The sequence below is a fragment of the Anabas testudineus genome, chromosome 7, assembly GCF_900324465.2.
Source record: "Anabas testudineus chromosome 7, fAnaTes1.2, whole genome shotgun sequence".
NCBI classification, from domain to species: Eukaryota; Metazoa; Chordata; class Actinopteri; order Anabantiformes; family Anabantidae; genus Anabas; species Anabas testudineus.
In genome coordinates, this window is record NC_046616.1 from 16,384,339 (window position 1) to 16,404,270 (window position 19,932).

Here is a 19,932-nt window from a genome sequence, read left to right on the forward strand (position 1 = left end):
ATACAAATCACTTAGATTAAAAAACGCTTCTGTAAAAAAAAAAAAAAATGCTCATGTGTTATTATGGATGAAGAAGCTATCAGTACATTAAAGGCTGAACACCTATACTAAAGCTTTAGTATTTTTTCAATGATGATATTAATATAAAGGGATTCAGCATATAAAGCTACACCTTTGGTGGAAGTAAAGTTTTTAACACTGAAAAGGGGGATGAGGATGTGAACAACACAAGGATTTTCACACAGTCAAACAAGAATCTCAATGGACTACAAATGTGTTATATTTATTGAAGACAAAATAAAACATACAAGAGAATGAGAAAACAGATTTGAACAATTTTAAAATATTCAGTCTGACCAAAAAAAAGTTAACACTGGGATTTCACTAAGTAAATGGGTAAGAATGAATGGGTAAGAACAATCACTGCAGCAATACATGTTTCACCTGGCAACACAATTGGGTCAAGTGATTATCTGAAGGTGCTAAATGACCATTTGTTTTCATTAGCAAATTGTGATTGATTATGAAAGAAAATGGTAACTATCTATAAACCAGGTACAAATCTAAGCTTGGATATGAGTTATAGGCCAATAACTTTAATATATCATAGGGAAAATCATGGAAAAAATTATCGAGGAAAGATCAGAAACTAGAGTGATTAAAAAAACAACTCTTAACCATAAAATAATCTCAGTAAGAGTCTGGAATTATTTAGTAGAAACGGATCAGAGGATGTGTTCTTGTAAATCTGGTTTAACAATTAAAAATTAAATATTTAATAGATATATGCCAGATTTATTATTTGCTAAAGACAATGTCATGTGAAAAAGACCTGCACCCTAACCCTCACACCTGCACCAGCCTGGACACTCCTAACGATCCATTTTAGGTGATGGGAGAGGTTTTCAGAGGTGTGAAATTACATCCTCCCCTTCCATTTTTTCACCTAACGAGCTTATTCAAGTGGTGAAACCAATCCTGGAGCATAACTTTGTGATCTCTAACCAACTAACTTCAGACTGAAGAAGCTACTTCGATGAATAGTGAAACGTTTCGACCTAACAAGAAAGACCTAACAACTTCCAGATAACTTCACCTGGATGACTGATTTCTTGGTTAATACATAAGGAAAATAATACAAAAATTGTAAAAAGTAAGTCATTTAATTGTCATTGCGGAAACATTCCTGACATCATGTCATCATGAGGCCTAATTATAATGACATTATATTGAGAAATAAAATTTTTTCAAATGGATGGATTATTGGAAAGAAGAAACACAAATATTTGTCCTCTAAAATCATTAATATTTAACAAATGATTCATGCAAAAAAAAGAAGAAAAATGTCGCCATGACAAAAATCACGTGAGATTACAATATATATTACAAACATAAGCAAGAAAAAACTGTATCAATATTTTTTTTCAATCAGTTTTAATACGTTTTTTTAGGATTCAGGAAGTATAGTATAATAATGGTATATGACAAACCTGTGTCAGTTAGGGGTTTGCCTACATGCATACAAAAGGCACAACAGCAACACTAAAAATGATTGGCTTAACATTAATAGCAGTAAATCAAAGGTACACTGAAAACAAGTAGAAAGTACAAGTACAAAACCATAACATTTGTTGATTCATGAATAAACATCCCTTCCACTGACTGTTAGATTTAAATTCGTTAAATGCCTTTTAGTAAATCTGTTAAACATTAAAATTTCACAAGGTCATGATTAATACCGTATTTTGTCAGATCTTTGGAAAAAAACTCATCCACATCCACTGCATTTACATTACAGTACAGCAGCAGGTAGCAGGGTAGTCATCTGCATTGACTTCAAACTCATTCCCGTAAACAAAGTAAATGTGTGACTTCCCTTTCCACGTGTAGGTCACCTTGGTAATGGGAATCAGCTCTATGGTTTGACGCTGCACACACAATGAACAGGCATAATGACGTGGCACAAACACAAATTCTTCAATCACAAGAACTGCCCTGTCCAAACTTAATCATGTTTTTTTATTATTTTATAATGACATTATAAATACCTGTTGTAGAATACGTGACGTCTGGGAGAACTTGACCTGGTGGTCATTCACAAGGCGCTGAGCAGCTTGCATTACGTCAGGGTTTGGGAAGCCTATCACTGGGTACACCTGCACATGGTGATCAGAAAAATACTGTGCTTAATCACTATCATATTTTAATTATGTTCATTTGTTGATTGCTAGATTAAGCAGCATAGCAAAGGTTTCCATGTGTAGTACAGGGTGAAGTATGAATGTAGTACGCCAACAGCACCAGTGTCACACAGGATGTTTTCAGCAACACCCTTCAGTGAGACCACAATGCTAAGTGATGCTTACAGTATGCATGCATAGTGTATATGCATGTAGTTACATGGAAGAAAACTTTAAGCCTTAAAACACTATTATGTTAAAATATAACATGCATGTTAGCTGACTGTCAATGTTTCCTGTTAACTATTTATTTCTTTTATCTTAGCATCCTGCAATCCCACTTGTATCCTGTGAACCTAGAGAAAGTCAGAAACACCCTCTTACCATGTACTGAGAGTCCCTGTAAAGCTCCTTGCCAGACACCTTGCTAAGTTTGTTCATCTGCAGTCCACTCAACTGTTCTACCACGTAATCATTCGAGTTGTTGGTCCTGTAAACAGACACACAAAAAAGACAAAATCCAGTATAGATTTCTAAGTGTTAAACTGTAAATATCTAGTAACCAGAAGTGTTGATGATCTTCAGATCATATTCCTCACTTTAGTTAAGTCAGATATTTTTTATAGGTTAACCATATTAAGAAAACAGCACCATTTTACTGTGAGGTTGATGAAAACCAGAAGCTGTGCTTTCCCACGGCATGTGTCACATTTCCTCGATCCTTGTCCACTACAGCTGATGCAACTATAACAGAACAAAGTAAACAGCTATCAGTAGATATTTAGGATTTAGAAAAAGTAGAGACTGTGCTGTGTAGAAATTACTATTAGTGATGCCTACTTGTTTCTCCCTCTTCCATTGCAGTGATGGCATCGATCACTGCCTTTGAAACCAGACCCATTGCACACCCAACAAAGTTTCTGGAAGGAGCACAAAAAAAGTGATGTCATCACATCACATACTTAAAGTGACCATTTTACTGGGTTCTGAGGACGTTACTTACACTTCCAGTACCAGTACATTCTTTGCATGGCCTTCTGCCCATTCCCAAACACTCGTGGCAGTTCTGTAGACGAAATGTCTCTTAATAAGAAAAACATCTTAAAGCATTTACCGTATTTTCTGCACTATAAGGCGCACCTAAAAGCCTTCAATTTTCTCAAAAGCCGACAGTGCGCCTTATAATCCGGTGCGCCTTATATATGGATCAATATTGAGCCGCAACAAGTCTCGCAACTACGGTAAACAGCCGCCGAGTCCATTTTCCCTCGTAGAAGAAGTAGTTGTTATGCCGAGTTTTGCATGCCTGCAGACATAGCTCCTATTAAGAGACAGGGTTACGACGCAGAGTTTAAACTCAAGTCGATCAGTCAGCAGTGAATAGACGTTTAACATTTATGAATCAATGGTGCGGTTTGTTGTCTTTACTGGAGTTGTGAACTGAAGAGCACATTGCTCTCAACTACATTTTATTCTATCTTTTCTTTATGTAACTGAAAGAAACTAAATAAAAAAATAATACACATCGTTACACATTTGGTATGTTACACTCGCACACGCTAGCTTGACTTGAATGAAGCTAATTACAATAACACGCACACCTAACTTATCACATGTAACAACTAAGATACTTCTAATGACAACAAACATGTTAATACTTACAAAGACAAATGTTTTCCAAGGCACAAACGTATAAATCACACTCAGCATAAACATGAACCCGTTGGTTTTACTGTGGAAACTAAACTAGTTTAATTTACCGACGGAGAAAATACGTCAAAGCTGTTCTATTGAACAGAGAGTGGAAAGAGCGCTCACTCTGCAACTAATTATCTTAACAAAGACCAACTAAAATAAACTCTCACTCTGACAAATTTTAAGAACAATACTATAATACTTTTTAGCTGACTTTGTCACAACTTATTGTTATTCATTTATCACTTGAACTGAAAGGCATGACACGGCCAGAGCACATCATCAACATCATTTTGGGCGTGAACAGAGTTGTCAGAACTCTGGTTTGTAATCTATTAATAAAGTTTGACCGACCTATCTGACTGTTTTGTTGACATTCCCTTTAGCGCAGCTCCATCTAATGTTGCATAATGTAACGCCACCCTCTACTGTAGCGTCTATTCTATGCGCCTTATAATGCGGTGTTTGAGTAATAATGATTTACTCACTGATTTATAATTTTCTTATTACAATGTTACTTCACTCATAAGGATAATTTCTTGTTTTTTTACCTATTGTCATTATGAAGGATACATGTGTTTGATGTTTAATCCTGTAAGCAACAGGAGCATGTTGTACTCTGCTGAAGCTGCACTTTGCACACAGACAGGAAACAGGAAAGGTCAAGGAAAGGTCAGCGGCCTGGGAGTTGAACAGTTCTTGTTGCTATACGCCTATAACCAATGTTTTATCCTTGTATGGAGTTCTTTTTCTTGCAATATGATCATCCTATATTCATCATGTAACCATAGCATACACCAACATCTGTAACTTCAGGGTGTGTCTCATCTTTAATAAAAAGCTTGTACAAAGGGGAGACGGACGGAGTCGGAGGTGGAAATTCCTGGGTGAAGCATTTATGATGCTAAGATCTCAGGCCGGCTCCCCTTGCAAGTAAAAAGGCCAAAGAGTGTCCTTGTTGTGCTTTATTGTCTTTGTCTCTCAGCATATGAAAAGTGTTGTGGCTATTTTAGACCCGATATGGTGCGCCTTATATATGAAAAAAGTTTTAAAATAGGCCATTCATTGAAGGTGCGGCTCATGATGCGGTGCGCCTTATAGTGCGGAAAATACGGTACATGATCTTTATCTTTTCCAAATACATTTTATATCACGTATTATTTAATAATTTACCTTCACAGACGACGTGTAGGGAACTTTGATCATCTGTTTGTCGTCCACAAAAAAGTTTGGGGTTCTAGCAGGAATCTCCCAAGGCCCTGGAGGTGGTTGGACGTAGGCATCCACTGGCTGGCCTGGTTCACATAACAACACATAACATATTAGACTGTTGCCAAGGTGTCACGCTAAATAGGTTGATAGACTTGAGTAGTGTTCAAACAGTTTAGTGAAAATTGTCACTGTTTTCTGACAGTTTATAGTCTAAAAGAGTAATTAGAAAAGGAAATCAAAAAGTTAGTCAAAAAGAAAAATGACAGTTACGGATCATGCACAGCAGAAGCACACATACCATTGTACGGCTCATGACTCCACTCAGTAGATCTTGTCTCAGTAAAGGTTTCTAGGCGGTACTAAAACAAAATCAGGGAGGAGAAAATACAGCAGATCAGAACTTTCTTGCACTTTCTTGTCTGATTTCATTAAACAATCCACTAATCTATTGTTTCCATATGCTGAAGATCTCTAACTAGCACTTAAACTATTGTTTCTACTGAGATTCTTGTTCTGTGGGTTTTCTAATAGACCTCTTCTTACCCTGTATGTATTGAATGCCTCCATGTGGGTGATCACACCATCTTTTGCTGGTCCTGAACTGTAGCAGCACTTGTTGGAGGCAAACTGGATAAAAGCATCCCGGGCAATGTCTTCAGTTATAGATGGGATACTGCAGTTAAAGAATGTCATTCAGCTTAATCTTTTAAAAGGAAGTCTAAAAGTATATATTTGTCATAGCACCTGAGGCATTATGATTGCTTAAAATTTTTAACACATCATGGAAAACACAGTTGTTGCTAAACATCATTGCAAAACTATGTTGAAAGAAAGGTAAAAGTCTTACTTCCAGTGTGGTTGTTCAGGTCCAGGCACGGGCTGAGGAACTGGGAAAGCAGGCACTGGAGGAGGCAGAAATCCACCTACAAAATATATTTGAAGTTTTACTTAGCTAACCGTCATTGCTGTGTCTTATTCCTCGTGCTTCTTTTACATATAGTACTTTCACTTGTTATGTTACTTAGAAACTATACCACCAATAGTACTACTAGTACACACTGGGTGCTTTGGACATGACTTGGTATTAAAAGATTTAAACAATTTAAGTATAATACAGTACAGGACAACACCACAACTAATAGTTACCAACATACAGTATCAGAAAGCCTAGTACCCTTTGTATAGACAAAGTTGCTGTACTGGAATGGCATTAGACTGTCTCACTGTGCAAACAGGACTGCTAAAGAATGTAAAACATAATGTACCTCCTCCTGCCACCGTCCCTTCATACCCGGGCATGCTGTCAAACATGCTGGCTGGAGGAGCACTTGGGCCATAGGATTCAGCTGCGGGTGGGACAAACGTCGCTAAAACAAAAAAGAACTATTTCAGTCATGGGCACAAATGTCGATTCAAATCAAAGTTTAAATGTAAAACACACACGACTCAGAAGAGGCCATGTCAGATTCTGCTGCATATAAAAACCATATTAAAAAATCTCAGGTGAATTCAGTTCTTGGGTTCCTCAAATTCCTACATGACTGTATGTAAGACTATGTAGGAGAGAATGACTTACCATAACCCTCTGCTGCCATTCAGAGATTTTACAGCTAGACTAAAGCTTCACTAACAGGAAACAGTCCTGTAACAGCTACTGAACTTCACTTCAACTACACTCAGCTCCCACTGTGTGCAGAAGGTGACTAACGTCAACGTGCAGCGTGTGACGTTACACTATGAAGATGGGATTCCTGATGATATAGCTCTACGTCCATCACATAATAAAATGAATTCACAATCTGTGCAGAGCCTTTAAAACACGTCCATGGATCATACCTGGTCCCCCCTGTGCTGCTGGGACATAGCCAGGATTGGCTACTCCGTAGTTTCGGTTCTGACTGTGAGAGGAAATAAAAATTAGGCCAATCAGATGGAAATAATCCTACATTTATGTTACATTTAACGCACAATAAAGCTTGACTCACCTCAAAATCGGCTGATTCTCCATTTCAAAGCGACGGAAAACAACTGAACGAGAGAATAAACACCGTCTAAGTGTTCGTCCGTGTTGTAATCACACACAAGGAGTTTATTATAAAAATCATGTGACAGCATTCACATCATTTACCTATGACACCCCTCCCACGCCGTTTTCAACAAGTGTCACTCAGGTGACACCTATTCTCGTCTGACAATTAAACAGGAACAACGCTTCCCTTTTGTGGTCCTTGGCTTGTGTTTAATGACCCGTCTATTATAAATCGCTCATTTGCTCGTTGCAGTTAGCAGAAACAGAAAGTTTGCTCTGTTCAGGAAGTGCGCAACAATCACGGGCTCTAAAGAAATGTGAAGTGGGCGTTCAGCTGTATGCAAAGTTTAAAACATGATATAACATTTTGTGAAAAATGTACGCGCTAAAGGATTTCTAATGTTTACCTGAGTAATCTTTCATAAATAAAATTGTGAATTCCTGTAAACCTTAGGGGACTTTAGCGTTGCAGGTCACTCGTCTGAAAATACAATACCCATAAGCCTTTGCAACACTCGCGGAAGTCCTTTTCTTTCTTTCCGGTGTCGTTGAAGTCCCTTTTGGATTTACATCGGCGGGTGAGTTGATACAATCTACGTGAATCCGAGCAATATAAAGCATTATTTGATCATCTTCCCATGGTTTACCAAACACAGAGACTCAGTGTACATATAGTTGATGAAAGTTACTGTTTTATGTTTTCATACCGTATTTTATGTGTAGTTATGCAGCAGCTTAGCGGCAGGCTGCCTGCTCTCTCTCGGCAAAATGGGGTTGTAGTAGTCATGTAGGGCCCGCTGTACAGCGTGACTTTCAGATAAGCATTGCAAAGTAACATCGAGAATCTGTCAGTATTCGACTTATGAGCCTTTTTTTCTTTTCAAGACAAAGTGGTTTGAACAGAGTAGCATGGCTAACTAGCTAAACAGTCCACAGTGTTACTAAGAAGCTAACTAGTTAGCTATCGCTGTTCAACACGTTTACCTTAAGTCTCACTCAACTCAGACAAGTGATGTATACTTAATATATTGTGGTCAGTAACCGGCAATGTGGACATTTTGTCAATTATATAAATGTGGTGGTGAATAGTTCGAAGCACCTCCACATTTTGTTAATGTGGCTCACAAAACCACTAGCATCTGCTAGTTAGCAACGTGTGTGTGCTAGCAGGTTCCCAGCAGTGTGTATAGGGTGTAATTTTATAACACCTCTACATTATCAATCTGACTTTTGTTATGAACCTTTTTTTTCTGTCTGCAGTCACCATGGCAGCCCTCAGGCCCCTCACAAAGCCCAAGATTGTCAAAAAGCGAACCAAGAAGTTCATTCGCCATCAATCTGACAGATATGTCAAGATTGCGGTAAGTCTGTTTGTATGCCATACAAGACGCTGAGAAACCACCGTTTTACTTGGATGGGTAATTTAATTCTCTTACCTTTGGGTCACATAGATAATGTTGAACTGGATTCTGTGATAGATCAGTTACTGCTTTTAGATGGATGCAGGTAGCTTTTAAATATTTGATATCTAAAATTTATTTCTACTCATCTAAACAACTGGGAGAAACAAGGTTCCGTTCATTTAAAATGATTTTTAACTTGTTTCCCAGGTTGTGCTCCTTTTTCTTAATCAAAACAAACATTATAGGCCACCATCAGGCTGATGGGAAACTGTTGTAACTTGAGGTAATGAGTTTTAAAAAAACTGCATTACTGGGGGGAAATGCACTTCTAAAGGCAAATACACAGAGTGCTGTTTTGTTGAACTCAATAGATTACACATTAGATTTTCAGAAATTCTGTATAATATTGTCACTGATGAATTCTGGGATTGTCTGACAATACATCCTGGAGCTCTGTTGGCATATCTCAATATATGCCAGTAAATTAAGCGCACAAACTGTGGTTAGGGAGGATGGCCAATTAGTAATGTTGAATGCCCTTTTTCAAATCTCTTACAGAAAAACTGGCGTAAGCCCAGAGGTATTGACAACAGGGTCCGCAGGCGGTTCAAGGGTCAGATGCTGATGCCCAACATCGGTTATGGTAGCAACAAGAAGACTAAGTACATGCTGCCAACTGGCTTCAAGAAGTTCCTGGTGCACAATGTCAAGGAGCTTGAGGTCCTGATGATGAGTAACAAGTAAGTTGTACATGCACATAGTGAGAAATAATGTAGATTACTTTGTTCACATCACATTTATTGATATCCGGCTTGCACATTGTTTGTCATGTTTAAAGAGATTTATTGATAATCAAATTGGATTTTTGCTGCCACTTTAGTATCATAGATGAGAAGGAACTATTCTAAGTGGTCTCCAAAGAGCTGAAAGCAATGTCCTAGTTACAAAATGATTAGTAGGTTAGTGCTGTGACTATTTTGTCTGGTTAATTAGTTTTTTTTAGATGTGTTAATTTTGTGATACTGTTATTACACGACTGAATTTTGTTCTTCTGAAAAGTCTATACATTTGTTATAATTTTAATGTTTCTTGGAAGACATGGGACATTTTTGAGTAGTTCTATTTTGTTCTATTTAATTTGCAGGTAATATGCTTGTTTCAGAATTTTTGTCAAGTTGTGTAAAACATTTTTTGGGCCTCTAAAATTAAAATGCTTAGTGATAATGATGCAATTCATGTTTTATATGGTGAGTGCGTTGGCAATTGGAAACAAGACATAATTTGCTTAAACTTTCCAATCTTGTCTCCCTGGCACATGTTGCCACATGTTGGTGTTCAGTTTCTTGAACACCATGAAAGAAATTATTTTCATGTCCAGGTTGTTGAGGTGGCAGAAGTACACTCAGTTAACAGTTGAGCACATGTATTCTGTAAGTCAGTCAGAAAATCTAAATTATATCCTATTTACCCTGCTTTGCAACAACTACCTCAACATGATTTTAAAGCTTGATAGCCCTCAAAGCAGTCCTCCAAAGTCCTGTTTCTGTACCTGTTGGTTTCTATGAATCAGCCACAGGATTGTTTTGCTTTTTGTCATAGATTGATCTTGTTTTCTTAATTCTGGAAGAAGTTTTGATTGAAAGAGGAGATGTTGCTTATCTTCTAGCAAGAAATGGTTGTTTATTACTACTAAATGCTAAAATAATTCTACAGCTTGGGCAAGTATCTCGAGTTGTTGAGTAAAACCCTGACATGACTCGTGCTCTGCTATAAACTATATGGGCACATGGATTACTGATTTTGTACAGTGTCTAAAATCCTGATCTTTAGTGTTGAAATTGCAAGGACAACCTGTAAGACCAAAATGAACTGGTGCGAACTGTAGTCAAGTTCAAATTGAAAAAGTAGAATGCATAACTTTATAAGTGGTTAGATGTAATGGAACAAGCAAAATGTAGTCAGCCAAAGTTTAAAAAACCAGAGTTGAGATGAAATTGGCTCATTGATATCAACAGCCCCCCAAACTTTGGTCGCAGATTTTTTTTATCCCTTATAGTCATATGGACTACGGATGGAAGCATTTTCAATCTCTTGATGCATTCTGTCAATGCTTTGAGCCACATTTAGTTTAATTGATCATTCATGATATTTACAACTGGCTGAGATTTCAACATTAACATAATTAATTGACTATATATTCACATACGAAACGTGATTTCTGCAACTAATTGATTTATATTAAAGTTTTCAAATTGGTTCAGTCATTTAACATGGCTTTATTGTGTTACAGTTTCTTGTGACATTAGGTTGATGCTATCATGTTGAATCAAATTGCAGCACAAACTTTTACTTCAGTATTGTTTCAGTCAATGTCTCTATCAACTGGTCCTATCTGTTCATCTCTGCAGGACTCACTGTGCTGAGATCGCCCACAACGTTTCCTCCAAGAACAGGAAGCTGATCGTGGAGAGGGCTGCTCAGCTGGCCATCAAGATCACCAACCCCAACGCCAGGCTCAGGAGTGAGGAGAATGAATAAACTGATGATTCAAAATAAATGTCCTAAAAAAACTGGCTTTTGGGTCATTTCTCTGCACATCCTTTGTCAGGGTTGTTTCACTGGAAATTCGAAGACTGTGAAATGCATTTAGGTTAAAATACAGGTTTGTGTTTGCTAGAAAAGGCCAAGACAAACATAACTTTAGTGGATTGTTTGTTGCAAGTTTTAGAGAAATGGTTCATGCAGTTCAAGATCATTTGTGGCCATTAGTGAAAACTGAGGTTAATAGAGAGAGAGAGAGAGAATCCAATACTTCAATGGGGCTGCCTTTTTAAAAAAGATTTCTTTAGCTGATGGAGGAGAGTCACATTTCTAAATGTTTGTAAACAGGTGTTAGAGACAACAGGGAGGCAAAAATGTAGTTAATTTAAAGCCTGATACTGCAGCGAACAGCTGAGCAGAATAAATGGTGGTGGGTTATTCCCCGTCTAGTCCTGAAAGCACTACGTTCAATGTGGCCGTACGCACCATGTGTTGTAATGCTCCTGTTACATAAAGCACACAAGCACAGAAAGTAAATTACATTTATTAAAATTGCGGATTCATTGCAAAGTCTCACATATTTTAATCTTGCAAGATATAACAAGAAAATAAAGACCCACAAGAAACATATACAAATCATCACAGATTATAAAACGCTTCTGTAAAAATAAATCAATGCTCATGTGTTACTATGGATAAAGAAGCTATCAGTACATTAAGGGCTGAACACCTATACTAAAGCTTTAGTATTTTTTCAATGATGATATTAATATAAAGGGATTCAGCATATAAAGCTACACCTTTGGTGGAAGTAAAGTTTTTAACACTGAAAAGGAGGATGTGAACAACAAAAAGATTTTCACACAGTCAAACAAGAATCTCAATGGACTACAAATATGTTATATTTATTGAAGACAAAATAAAACATACAAGGGAATGAGAAAACAGATTTTAACAAGTTTAAAATATTCAACTTTATAATCACTGCAGCAATACATGTTTCACCTGGCAACACAATCGGGTCAAGTGATTATCTGAAGGTGCTAAATGACCATTTGTTTCCATTAGCAAGCTTCCAGATTGCACAGACATATTCCAAGATGATAATGGCAGGATTCATCGTATTCAAATTGTGATTGATTATAAAAGAAAACTGTCAATATAAGGAATATAATAAAGATTTCAAGAATTTGAAGAAATGTTTGAACCATTAGGAAGAAGGTTAGGCCATTAGAGTTTGAAATACTGTCAGATAAAAAAAAATAGATAGTCAAAGAGGATGGCAAAGTGATTATACACAATGGAAAAAGGATTCATTATTTGTTACATTAGGAGTTTGCATTAAAAAATATATCTGAATGGAAATAAATCTGTTACTGTAACTATCTATAAACCAGGTACAAATCTAAGCTTGGATATGAGTTATAGGCCAATAACTTTAATATATCATAGGGAAAATTATGGAAAAAAATACTGAGGAAAGATCAGAAACTAGAACTGGTGATGAGAGAGGTTTTCAGAGGTGTGAAATTACATCCTCCCCTTCCATTTTTTAACCTAACGAGCTTATTCAAGTGGTGAAACCAATCCTGGAGCATAACTTTGTGATCTCTAACCAACTAACTTCAGACTGAAGAAGCTACTTAGATGAATAGTGAAACGTTTCGACCTAACAAGAAAGAAATCAAGTGACTCAACTTCCAGAAAACTTCACCTGGATGACTGAGAATCGTCACTGACATTTCTTGGTTAATACATAAGGAAAATAATACAAAAATTTTAAAAAGTCATTTGTCATTACAGAAACATTCTTCACATTATGTCATCATGAGGCCTAATTATAATGATATTATATTGAGAAATACAATTTTGGATTATTGGAAAGAAGAAACACAAATATTTGTCCTCTAAAATCATTAATATTTAAGAAATGATTCATGCAAAAAAAAAAAAAAAAAAGAAAAGTGTCGCCATGACAAAAATCACGAGATTACAATATATATTACAAACATAAGCAAGAAAAAGTTTTAATACGTTTTTTAGGATTCAGGAAGTATAGTATAACTAGATAAAGCATTTCCTGAAGAAAATACACTGTGAATGTTGTAACGCTGAATCGATTCATGAAGAACTGCTGAAAGTTGATGAATCGTTTTAAAACGCTGCTGAAATTAGCTGAAGAGAAACAGGAAGTGTTTTAACAGAGCTTACATAATATATATATATATATATATATATATATATATATATATATTAAGAAGAAGCTGAAACAGCTGAATGTCAACTTTAAAAAAAGCTGAAATAGATTTGCTGAAGTTGATAAAACATAGCTGAATTTATCTAAATATATAAGTTAAAGGTTAAGTTAAACAGTTTAGTTAAAAGGAGTTGAAAGTATGTCAAAGAAACTGAAGCAGGTTAGCAAAGAGACGCTAGCATAGACATGCTAACTACACAGGAGCCTGTACAAGTGTCTGAGCCTGATTTATAAACAGCCCTGATCACGTAATGGGAGAGCTGAGGGGGACTCCCGTCAGTCTGAGGCTCATAGAGAAAAAACGATTTGTCTCTCAGCTTTCACAAATAGCTTATCAGAATCAGGACAAGTTTACCTACATTTCTGTGAAGAAACTATTCAGAAAGAGTGAAAATTGCGGCCGTGCTGACAGTTTATTCAGACAGATTTTGGTTTTGAAAAATCGGCCTCTCCACTCTAAGCTGTGACGTCATCCACTCTAGCTGCACCAACGTTCCATCATTCACTCCCATTATAAAGTCCAAAATCAGCCAAAAACATCATGTTAGATAAACTGTAATTATGGAAAAACCATAAAAAGATATTAAAAAACTGAATGGAAGATTAAAAGAGCAGAAATAGCTGAACATTTTGATACCTGAATGATTTCTGTAGCTGAAAGTATGCTGAAGTAGTTAAAGCTGAAAGAAGAGGAAGTTGAAGAGTTGCTGAAGAGACTCTCCCATAAGAATCCATTATAAAAAATTGTTATTAAAAGTTAAATATTATAAAAAGTATAAAAGTTATAAAACTTCTGAATGGTGGCACACTAGTCCTTAAAAAGCTGAACATGTTGATACCTGAACGGTTTCTGTAGCTCAAAGTAAGAGGTAGTTACGCGCCGAAAAACGTACGGAAGAATAATAATAAAGATTTGGAAAACAATACTGATGACGTTATATGACAAACCTGTGTCAGTTAGGAGTTTGCCTACATGCATACAAAAGGCACAACATGTATAGCAGTAAATCAAAGGTACACTGACAACAAGTAGAAAGTACAAGTACAAAACCATAACATTTGTTGATTCATGAATAAACATCCCTTCCACTGACTGTTAGAGTTAAATTCGTTAAATGCCTTTGAGTAAATCTGTTAAACATCAAAATTTCACAAGGTCATGATTAATACCGTATTTTGTCAGATCTTTGGAAAAAAAACTCATCCACATCCACTGCATTTACATTACAGTACAGCAGCAGGTAGCAGGGTAGTGATTCGCATCGACTTCAAACTCATTCCCGTAAACATAGTAAATGTGTGACTTCCCTTTCCACGTGTAGGTCACCTTGGTAATGGGAATCAGCTGTATGGTTTGACGCTGCAGACACAAAGAAGAGGCATAATGACGTGGCACAAACACAAATTCTTCAATCACAAGAACTGCCCTGTCCAAACTTAATCATGTTTTTTTTATTATTTTATTATGACATTATAAATACCTGTTGTAGAATACGTGACGTCTGGGAGAACTTGACCCGGTGGTCATTCACAAGATGCTGTGCAGCTTGCATTACGTCAGGGTTTGGGAAGCCTATCACTGGGTACACCTGCACATGGTGATCAGAAAAATACTGTGCTTAATCACTATCATATTTTAATTATGTTCATTTGTTGATTGCTAGATTAAGCAGCATAGCAAAGGTTTCCATGTGTAGTACAGGGTGAAGTATGAATGTAGTACGCCAACAGCACCAGTGTCACACAGGATGTTTTCAGCAACACACTTCAGTGAGACCACAATGCCAAGTGATGCTTACAGTATGTATGCATAGTGTATATGCATGTAGTTACATGGAAGAAAACCTTAAGCCTTAAAACACTATTATGTTAAAATATAACATGCATGTTAGCTGACTGTCAATGTTTCCTGTTAACTATTTATTTCTTTTATCTTAGCATCCTGCAATCCCACTTGTATCCTGTGAACCTAGAGAAAGTCAGAAACACCCTCTTACCATGTACTGAGAGTCCCTGTAAAGCTCCTTGCCAGACACCTTGCTAAGTTTGTTCATCTGCAGTCCACTCAACTGTTCTACCACGTAATCATTCGAGTTGTTGGTCCTGTAAACAGACACACAAAAAAGACAAAATCCAGTATAGATTAAGTGTTAAACTGTACATATCTAGTAACCAGAAGTGTTGATGATCTTCAGATCATATTCCTCACTTTAGTTAAGTCAGATATTTTTGATAGGTTAACCATATTAAGAAAACAGCACCATTTTACTGTGAGTTTGATGAAAACCAGAAGCTGTGCTTTCCCATGGCATGTTTCACATATCCTCGATCCTTGTCCACTACAGTTGCTGCAACTATAACAGAACAAAGTAAACAGCTATCAGTAGATATTTAGGATTTAGAAAAAGTAGAGACTGTGCTGTGTAGAAATTACTATTAGTGATGCCTACTTGTTTCTCCCTCTTCCATTGCAGTGATGGCATCGATCACTGTCTTTGAAACCAGACCCATTGCACACCCAACAAAGTTTCTGGAAGGAGCACAAAAAAAGTGATGTCATCACATCACATACCTAAAGTGACCATTTTATTGGGTTCTGACGAAGAACTTACACTTCCAGTACCAGTACATTCTTTGCACGGCCTTCTGCCCATTCCCAAACACTCGTGGCACTTCTGTAGACGAAATGTCTCTTAATAAGAAAAACATCTTAAAGCATTTACATGATCTTTATCTTTTCCAAATACATTTTATATCACGTATTATTTAATAATTGACCTTCACAGACGACGTGTAGGGAACTTTGATCATCTGTTTGTCGTCCACAAAAAAGTTTGGGGTTTTAGCAGGAATATCCCAAGGCCCTGGAGGTGGTTGGACGTAGGCATCCACTGGCTGGCCTGGTTCACATAACAACACATAACATATTAGACTGTTGCGAAGGTGTCACGCTAAATAAGTTGATAGACATGAGTAGTGTTCAAACAATTTAGTGAAAATTGTCACTGTTTGATGACAGTTTATAGTCTAAAAAAGTAATCAGAAAGGAAATAAACAAGTTAGTCAAAAAGAAAAATAACAGTTATGGATCATGCACAGTAGAAGCACACATACCAATATACGGCTTATGAGTCCACTCAGTAGATCTTGTCTCAGTAAAGGTTTCTAGGCGGTACTAAAACAAAATCAGGGAGGAGAAAATACAGCAGATCAGAACTTTCTTGCACTTTCTTGTCTGATTTCATTAAACAATCCACTAATCTATTGTTTCCATATGCTGAAGATCTCTAACTAGCACTTAAACTATTGTTTCTACTGAGATTCTTGTTCTGTGGGTTTTCTAATAGACCTCTTCTTACCCTGTATGTATTGAATGCCTCCATGTGGGTGATCACACCATCTTTTGCTGGTCCTGAACTGTAGCAGCACTTGTTGGAGGCAAACTGGATAAAAGCATCCCGGGCAATGTCTTCAGTTATAGATGGGATACTGCAGTTAAAGAATGTCATTCAGCTTAATCTTTTAAAAGGAAGTCTAAAAGTATATATTTGTCATAGCACCTAAGGCATTATGATTGCTTTAATTTTTAACACATCATGGAAAACACAGTTGTTGCTAAACATCATTGCAAAACTATGTTGAAAGAAAGGTAAAAGTCTTACTTCCAGTGTGGTTGTTCAGGTCCAGGCACGGGCTGAGGAACTGGGAAAGCAGGCACTGGAGGAGGCAGAAATCCACCTACAAAATGTATTTGAAGTTTTACTTAGCTAACCGTCATTGCTGTGTCTTATTCCTAGTGCTTCTTTTACATATAGTACTTTCACTTGTTATGTTACTTATAAACTATACTACCAATAGTACTAGTAGTACACACTGGGTGCTTTGGACATGACTTGGTATTAAAAGATTTAAACAATTTAAGTATAATACAGTACAGGACAACACCACAACTAATAGTTACCATGCTAAAGAATGTAAAACATAATGTACCTCCTCCTGCCACCGTCCCTTCATACCCGGGCATGCTGTCAAACATGCTGGCTGGAGGAGCACTTGGGCCACAGGATTCAGCTGCGGGTGGGACAAACGTCGCTAAAACAAAAAAGAACTATTTCAGTCATATGCACAAATGTCGATTCAAATCTAAGTTTAAATGTAAAACACACACGACTCAGAAGAGGCCATGTCAGATTCTGCTGCATATAAAAACCATATTAAAAAATCTCAGGTGAATTCAGTTCTTGGGTTCCTCAAATTCCTACATGACTGTATGTAAGACTATGTAGGAGAGAATGACTTACAATAACCCTCTGCTGCCATTCAGAGATTTTACAGCTAGACTAAAGCCTCACTAACAGGAAACAGTCCTGTAACAGCTACTGAACTTCACTTTAACTACACTCAGCTCCCACTGTGTGCAGAAGGTGACTAACGTCAACGTGCAGCGTGTGAAGTTACACTATGAAGATGGGATTCCTGATGATATAGATTTACGTCCATCACATAATAAAATGAATTCACAATCTGTGCAGAGCCTTTAAAACACGTCCATGGATCATACCTGGTCCCCCCTGTGCTGCTGGGACATAACAAGGATTGGCTACTCCGTAGGCTCCGAACTGACTGTGAGGGGAAAACAAAAGTTAGGAAAGATGGAAATAAAACTACATTTACGTTACATTTAACGCACAATAAAGACAATAAAACTCGACTCACCTAAAAATCGGATGATTCTTCATTTCAAAGCGACGGAAAACAACTGAACGAGAGAATAAACACGGTGTTAAGTGTTCGTCTGTGCTGTTTTCACACACAAGGAGTTGCTCTTTTTCAGGAAGTGCGTAACAATCAGGGGCTGCAAAGAAAAGTGGAGTGGGCGTTCAGCTGGATGCAAAGTTAAAAACATCATATAACATGTTATTAAAAATGTACGCGCTAAAGGATTCCTAATGTTTAACTAAGTAATCTTTCATAAATAAAATTGTGAATTCATGTAGGGCGACTTTCAGATAAGCATTGCAAAGTAAGAATCTGTCAGTATTTGACTTATGAGCCTTTTTAGCATGGCTAACTATCTAAACAGTCCACAGTGTTACTAAGAAGCTAACTAGTTAGCTATCGCTGTTCAACACGTTTACCTTAAGTCTCACTCAACTCAGACAAGTGATGTATACTTAATATATTGTGGTCAGTAACCGGCAATGTGGACATTTTGTCAATTATATAAATGTGTTTTTTCTGTCTGCAGTCACCATGGCAGCCCTCAGGCCCCTCACAAAGCCCAAGATTGTCAAAAAGCGAACCAAGAAGTTCATTCGCCATCAATCTGACAGATATGTCAAGATTGCGGTAAGTCTGTTTGTATGCCATACAAGACGCTGAGAAACCACCGTTTTACTTGGATGGGTAATTTAATTCACTTACCTTTGGGTCACATAGATAATGTTGAACTGGATTCTGTGATAGATCAGTTACTGCTTTTAGATGGATGCAGGTAGCTTTTAAATATTTGATATCTAAAATTTATTTCTACTCATCTAAACAACTGGGAGAAACAAGGTTCATTTAAAATGATTTTTAACTTGTTTCCCAGGTTGTGCTCATTTTTATAATCAAAACAAACATTATAGGCCACCATCAGGCTGATGGGAAACTGTTGTAACTTGAGGTAATGAGCTTTAAAAAACTGCATTACTGGGGGGAAATGCACTTCTAAAGGCAAATACACAGAGTGCTGTTTTGTTGAACTCAATAGATTACACATTAGATTTTCAGAAATTCTGTATAATATTGTCACTGATGAATTCTGGGATTGTCTGACAATACATCCTGGAGCTCTGTTGGCATATCTCACTATATGCCTGTATATTAAGCGTCCCTTCCTAAACCTATCTGTCCTATCTGTTCATCTCTGCAGGACTCACTGTGCTGAGATCGCCCACAACGTTTCCTCCAAGAACAGGAAGCTGATCGTGGAGAGGGCTGCTCAGCTGGCCATCAAGATCACCAACCCCAACGCCAGGCTCAGGAGTGAGGAGAATGAATAAACTGATGATTCAAAATAAATGTCCTAAAAAAACTGGCTCTTGGGTCATTTCTCTGCACATCCTTTGTCAGGGTTGTTTCACTGGAAATTCGAAGACTGTGAAATGCATTTAGGTTAAAATACAGGTTTGTGTTTGCTAGAAAAGGCCAAGAAAAACATAACTTTAGTGGATTGTTTGTTGCAAGTACTAAACACAATTAAAAATGTATCATAGAATCTAATAGTAGAACAATATCTCTGACCATACTGCCTAAATAATACTTGTCCTTTATTTTAAATGTTCTTGCTATATAATACTTGTATGAATAATCATAAAATACTTAATGTGTTGTGGTAGTGCTCAGGCAGTTTATGATGCTGCTTTTCTGTTTGAGCTTTGACCTTATGGGTTTTTTTGGGCACTAGATTAATAGACTTGTACTTTAAGACCTTGGACCTTCAGGAAGTCCTTGAAAAATGTACAGATGCCAGTTCAGTCTGCTTGCAGGTTTTGGACTAATGGCTCAGAGTCAGCTTGGCATCATCTATCTGCATGTGAAGAAAGCCTCAGCTGAGACTCCTCTAATTGT

At 37.1% G+C, this 19,932-nt stretch overlaps 4 protein-coding genes and 2 long non-coding RNA genes across 10 annotated transcripts; 3 read left to right on the forward strand and 3 right to left on the reverse strand.

Annotated features, from left to right (window-relative positions):
* Positions 1–262: 262 nt before the first annotated feature.
* LOC117152874 lies at positions 263–12,844 on the reverse strand. The gene is made up of 2 exons (XR_004463387.1): positions 12,775–12,844; positions 263–1,096 (listed from the first exon to the last, which is right to left on the reverse strand). It is a non-coding gene; the product is annotated as an uncharacterized LOC117152874 (long non-coding RNA).
* Positions 832–13,023, forward strand: LOC113167156. The gene is made up of 2 exons (XR_003299265.1): positions 832–901; positions 12,573–13,023. It is a non-coding gene; the product is annotated as an uncharacterized LOC113167156 (long non-coding RNA).
* Positions 1,416–7,590, reverse strand: LOC113167152 (protein SSUH2 homolog). Of its 4 annotated transcripts, XM_026367563.1 has the most exons (15): positions 7,524–7,590; positions 7,216–7,421; positions 7,073–7,115; positions 6,924–6,985; positions 6,353–6,454; positions 5,935–6,010; positions 5,631–5,760; positions 5,386–5,446; positions 5,049–5,170; positions 3,184–3,246; positions 3,021–3,100; positions 2,832–2,924; positions 2,565–2,670; positions 2,049–2,156; positions 1,788–1,928 (listed from the first exon to the last, which is right to left on the reverse strand). In XM_026367563.1, the coding sequence occupies exons 3-15, from the start codon at positions 7,093–7,095 to the stop codon at positions 1,788–1,790; spliced, it is 1,167 nt and encodes a 388-aa protein (XP_026223348.1). In that variant the 5' UTR covers positions 7,096–7,115; positions 7,216–7,421; positions 7,524–7,590. The 4 variants fall into 4 exon arrangements, with proteins under 4 accessions (XP_026223347.1, XP_026223348.1, XP_026223349.1 ...); XM_026367564.1 differs by lacking the exon at positions 7,524–7,590 and having other exon boundaries at positions 7,216–7,424; XM_026367562.2 differs by lacking the exons at positions 7,216–7,421; positions 7,524–7,590 and having other exon boundaries at positions 1,416–1,928; positions 7,073–7,175.
* rpl32 (ribosomal protein L32) lies at positions 7,611–11,092 on the forward strand. Its single transcript, XM_026367568.1, has 4 exons — positions 7,611–7,694; positions 8,377–8,477; positions 9,078–9,259; positions 10,928–11,092. The coding sequence occupies exons 2-4, from the start codon at positions 8,382–8,384 to the stop codon at positions 11,055–11,057; spliced, it is 408 nt and encodes a 135-aa protein (XP_026223353.1). The 5' UTR covers positions 7,611–7,694; positions 8,377–8,381; the 3' UTR covers positions 11,058–11,092.
* Positions 13,024–14,014: 991 nt separating the features above from the next.
* LOC113167153 (protein SSUH2 homolog) lies at positions 14,015–18,143 on the reverse strand. Of its 2 annotated transcripts, XM_026367566.1 has the most exons (13): positions 18,034–18,143; positions 17,879–17,940; positions 17,308–17,409; positions 16,980–17,055; positions 16,677–16,806; positions 16,432–16,492; positions 16,096–16,217; positions 15,930–15,992; positions 15,768–15,847; positions 15,579–15,671; positions 15,315–15,420; positions 14,799–14,906; positions 14,015–14,677 (listed from the first exon to the last, which is right to left on the reverse strand). In XM_026367566.1, exons 1-13 carry the CDS (start codon positions 18,054–18,056, stop codon positions 14,537–14,539), a joined length of 1,167 nt encoding a protein of 388 aa, XP_026223351.1. In that variant the 5' UTR covers positions 18,057–18,143; the 3' UTR covers positions 14,015–14,536. The 2 variants fall into 2 exon arrangements, with proteins under 2 accessions (XP_026223351.1, XP_026223352.1); XM_026367567.1 differs by lacking the exons at positions 17,879–17,940; positions 18,034–18,143 and adding an exon at positions 17,619–17,746 and having other exon boundaries at positions 14,537–14,677.
* Positions 18,144–18,557: 414 nt separating this feature from the next.
* LOC113167190 (60S ribosomal protein L32-like) lies at positions 18,558–19,399 on the forward strand. The gene is made up of 2 exons (XM_026367606.1): positions 18,558–18,696; positions 19,191–19,399. The coding sequence occupies exons 1-2, from the start codon at positions 18,571–18,573 to the stop codon at positions 19,362–19,364; spliced, it is 300 nt and encodes a 99-aa protein (XP_026223391.1). The 5' UTR covers positions 18,558–18,570; the 3' UTR covers positions 19,365–19,399.
* The last annotated feature ends 533 nt before the right edge of the window (positions 19,400–19,932 follow it).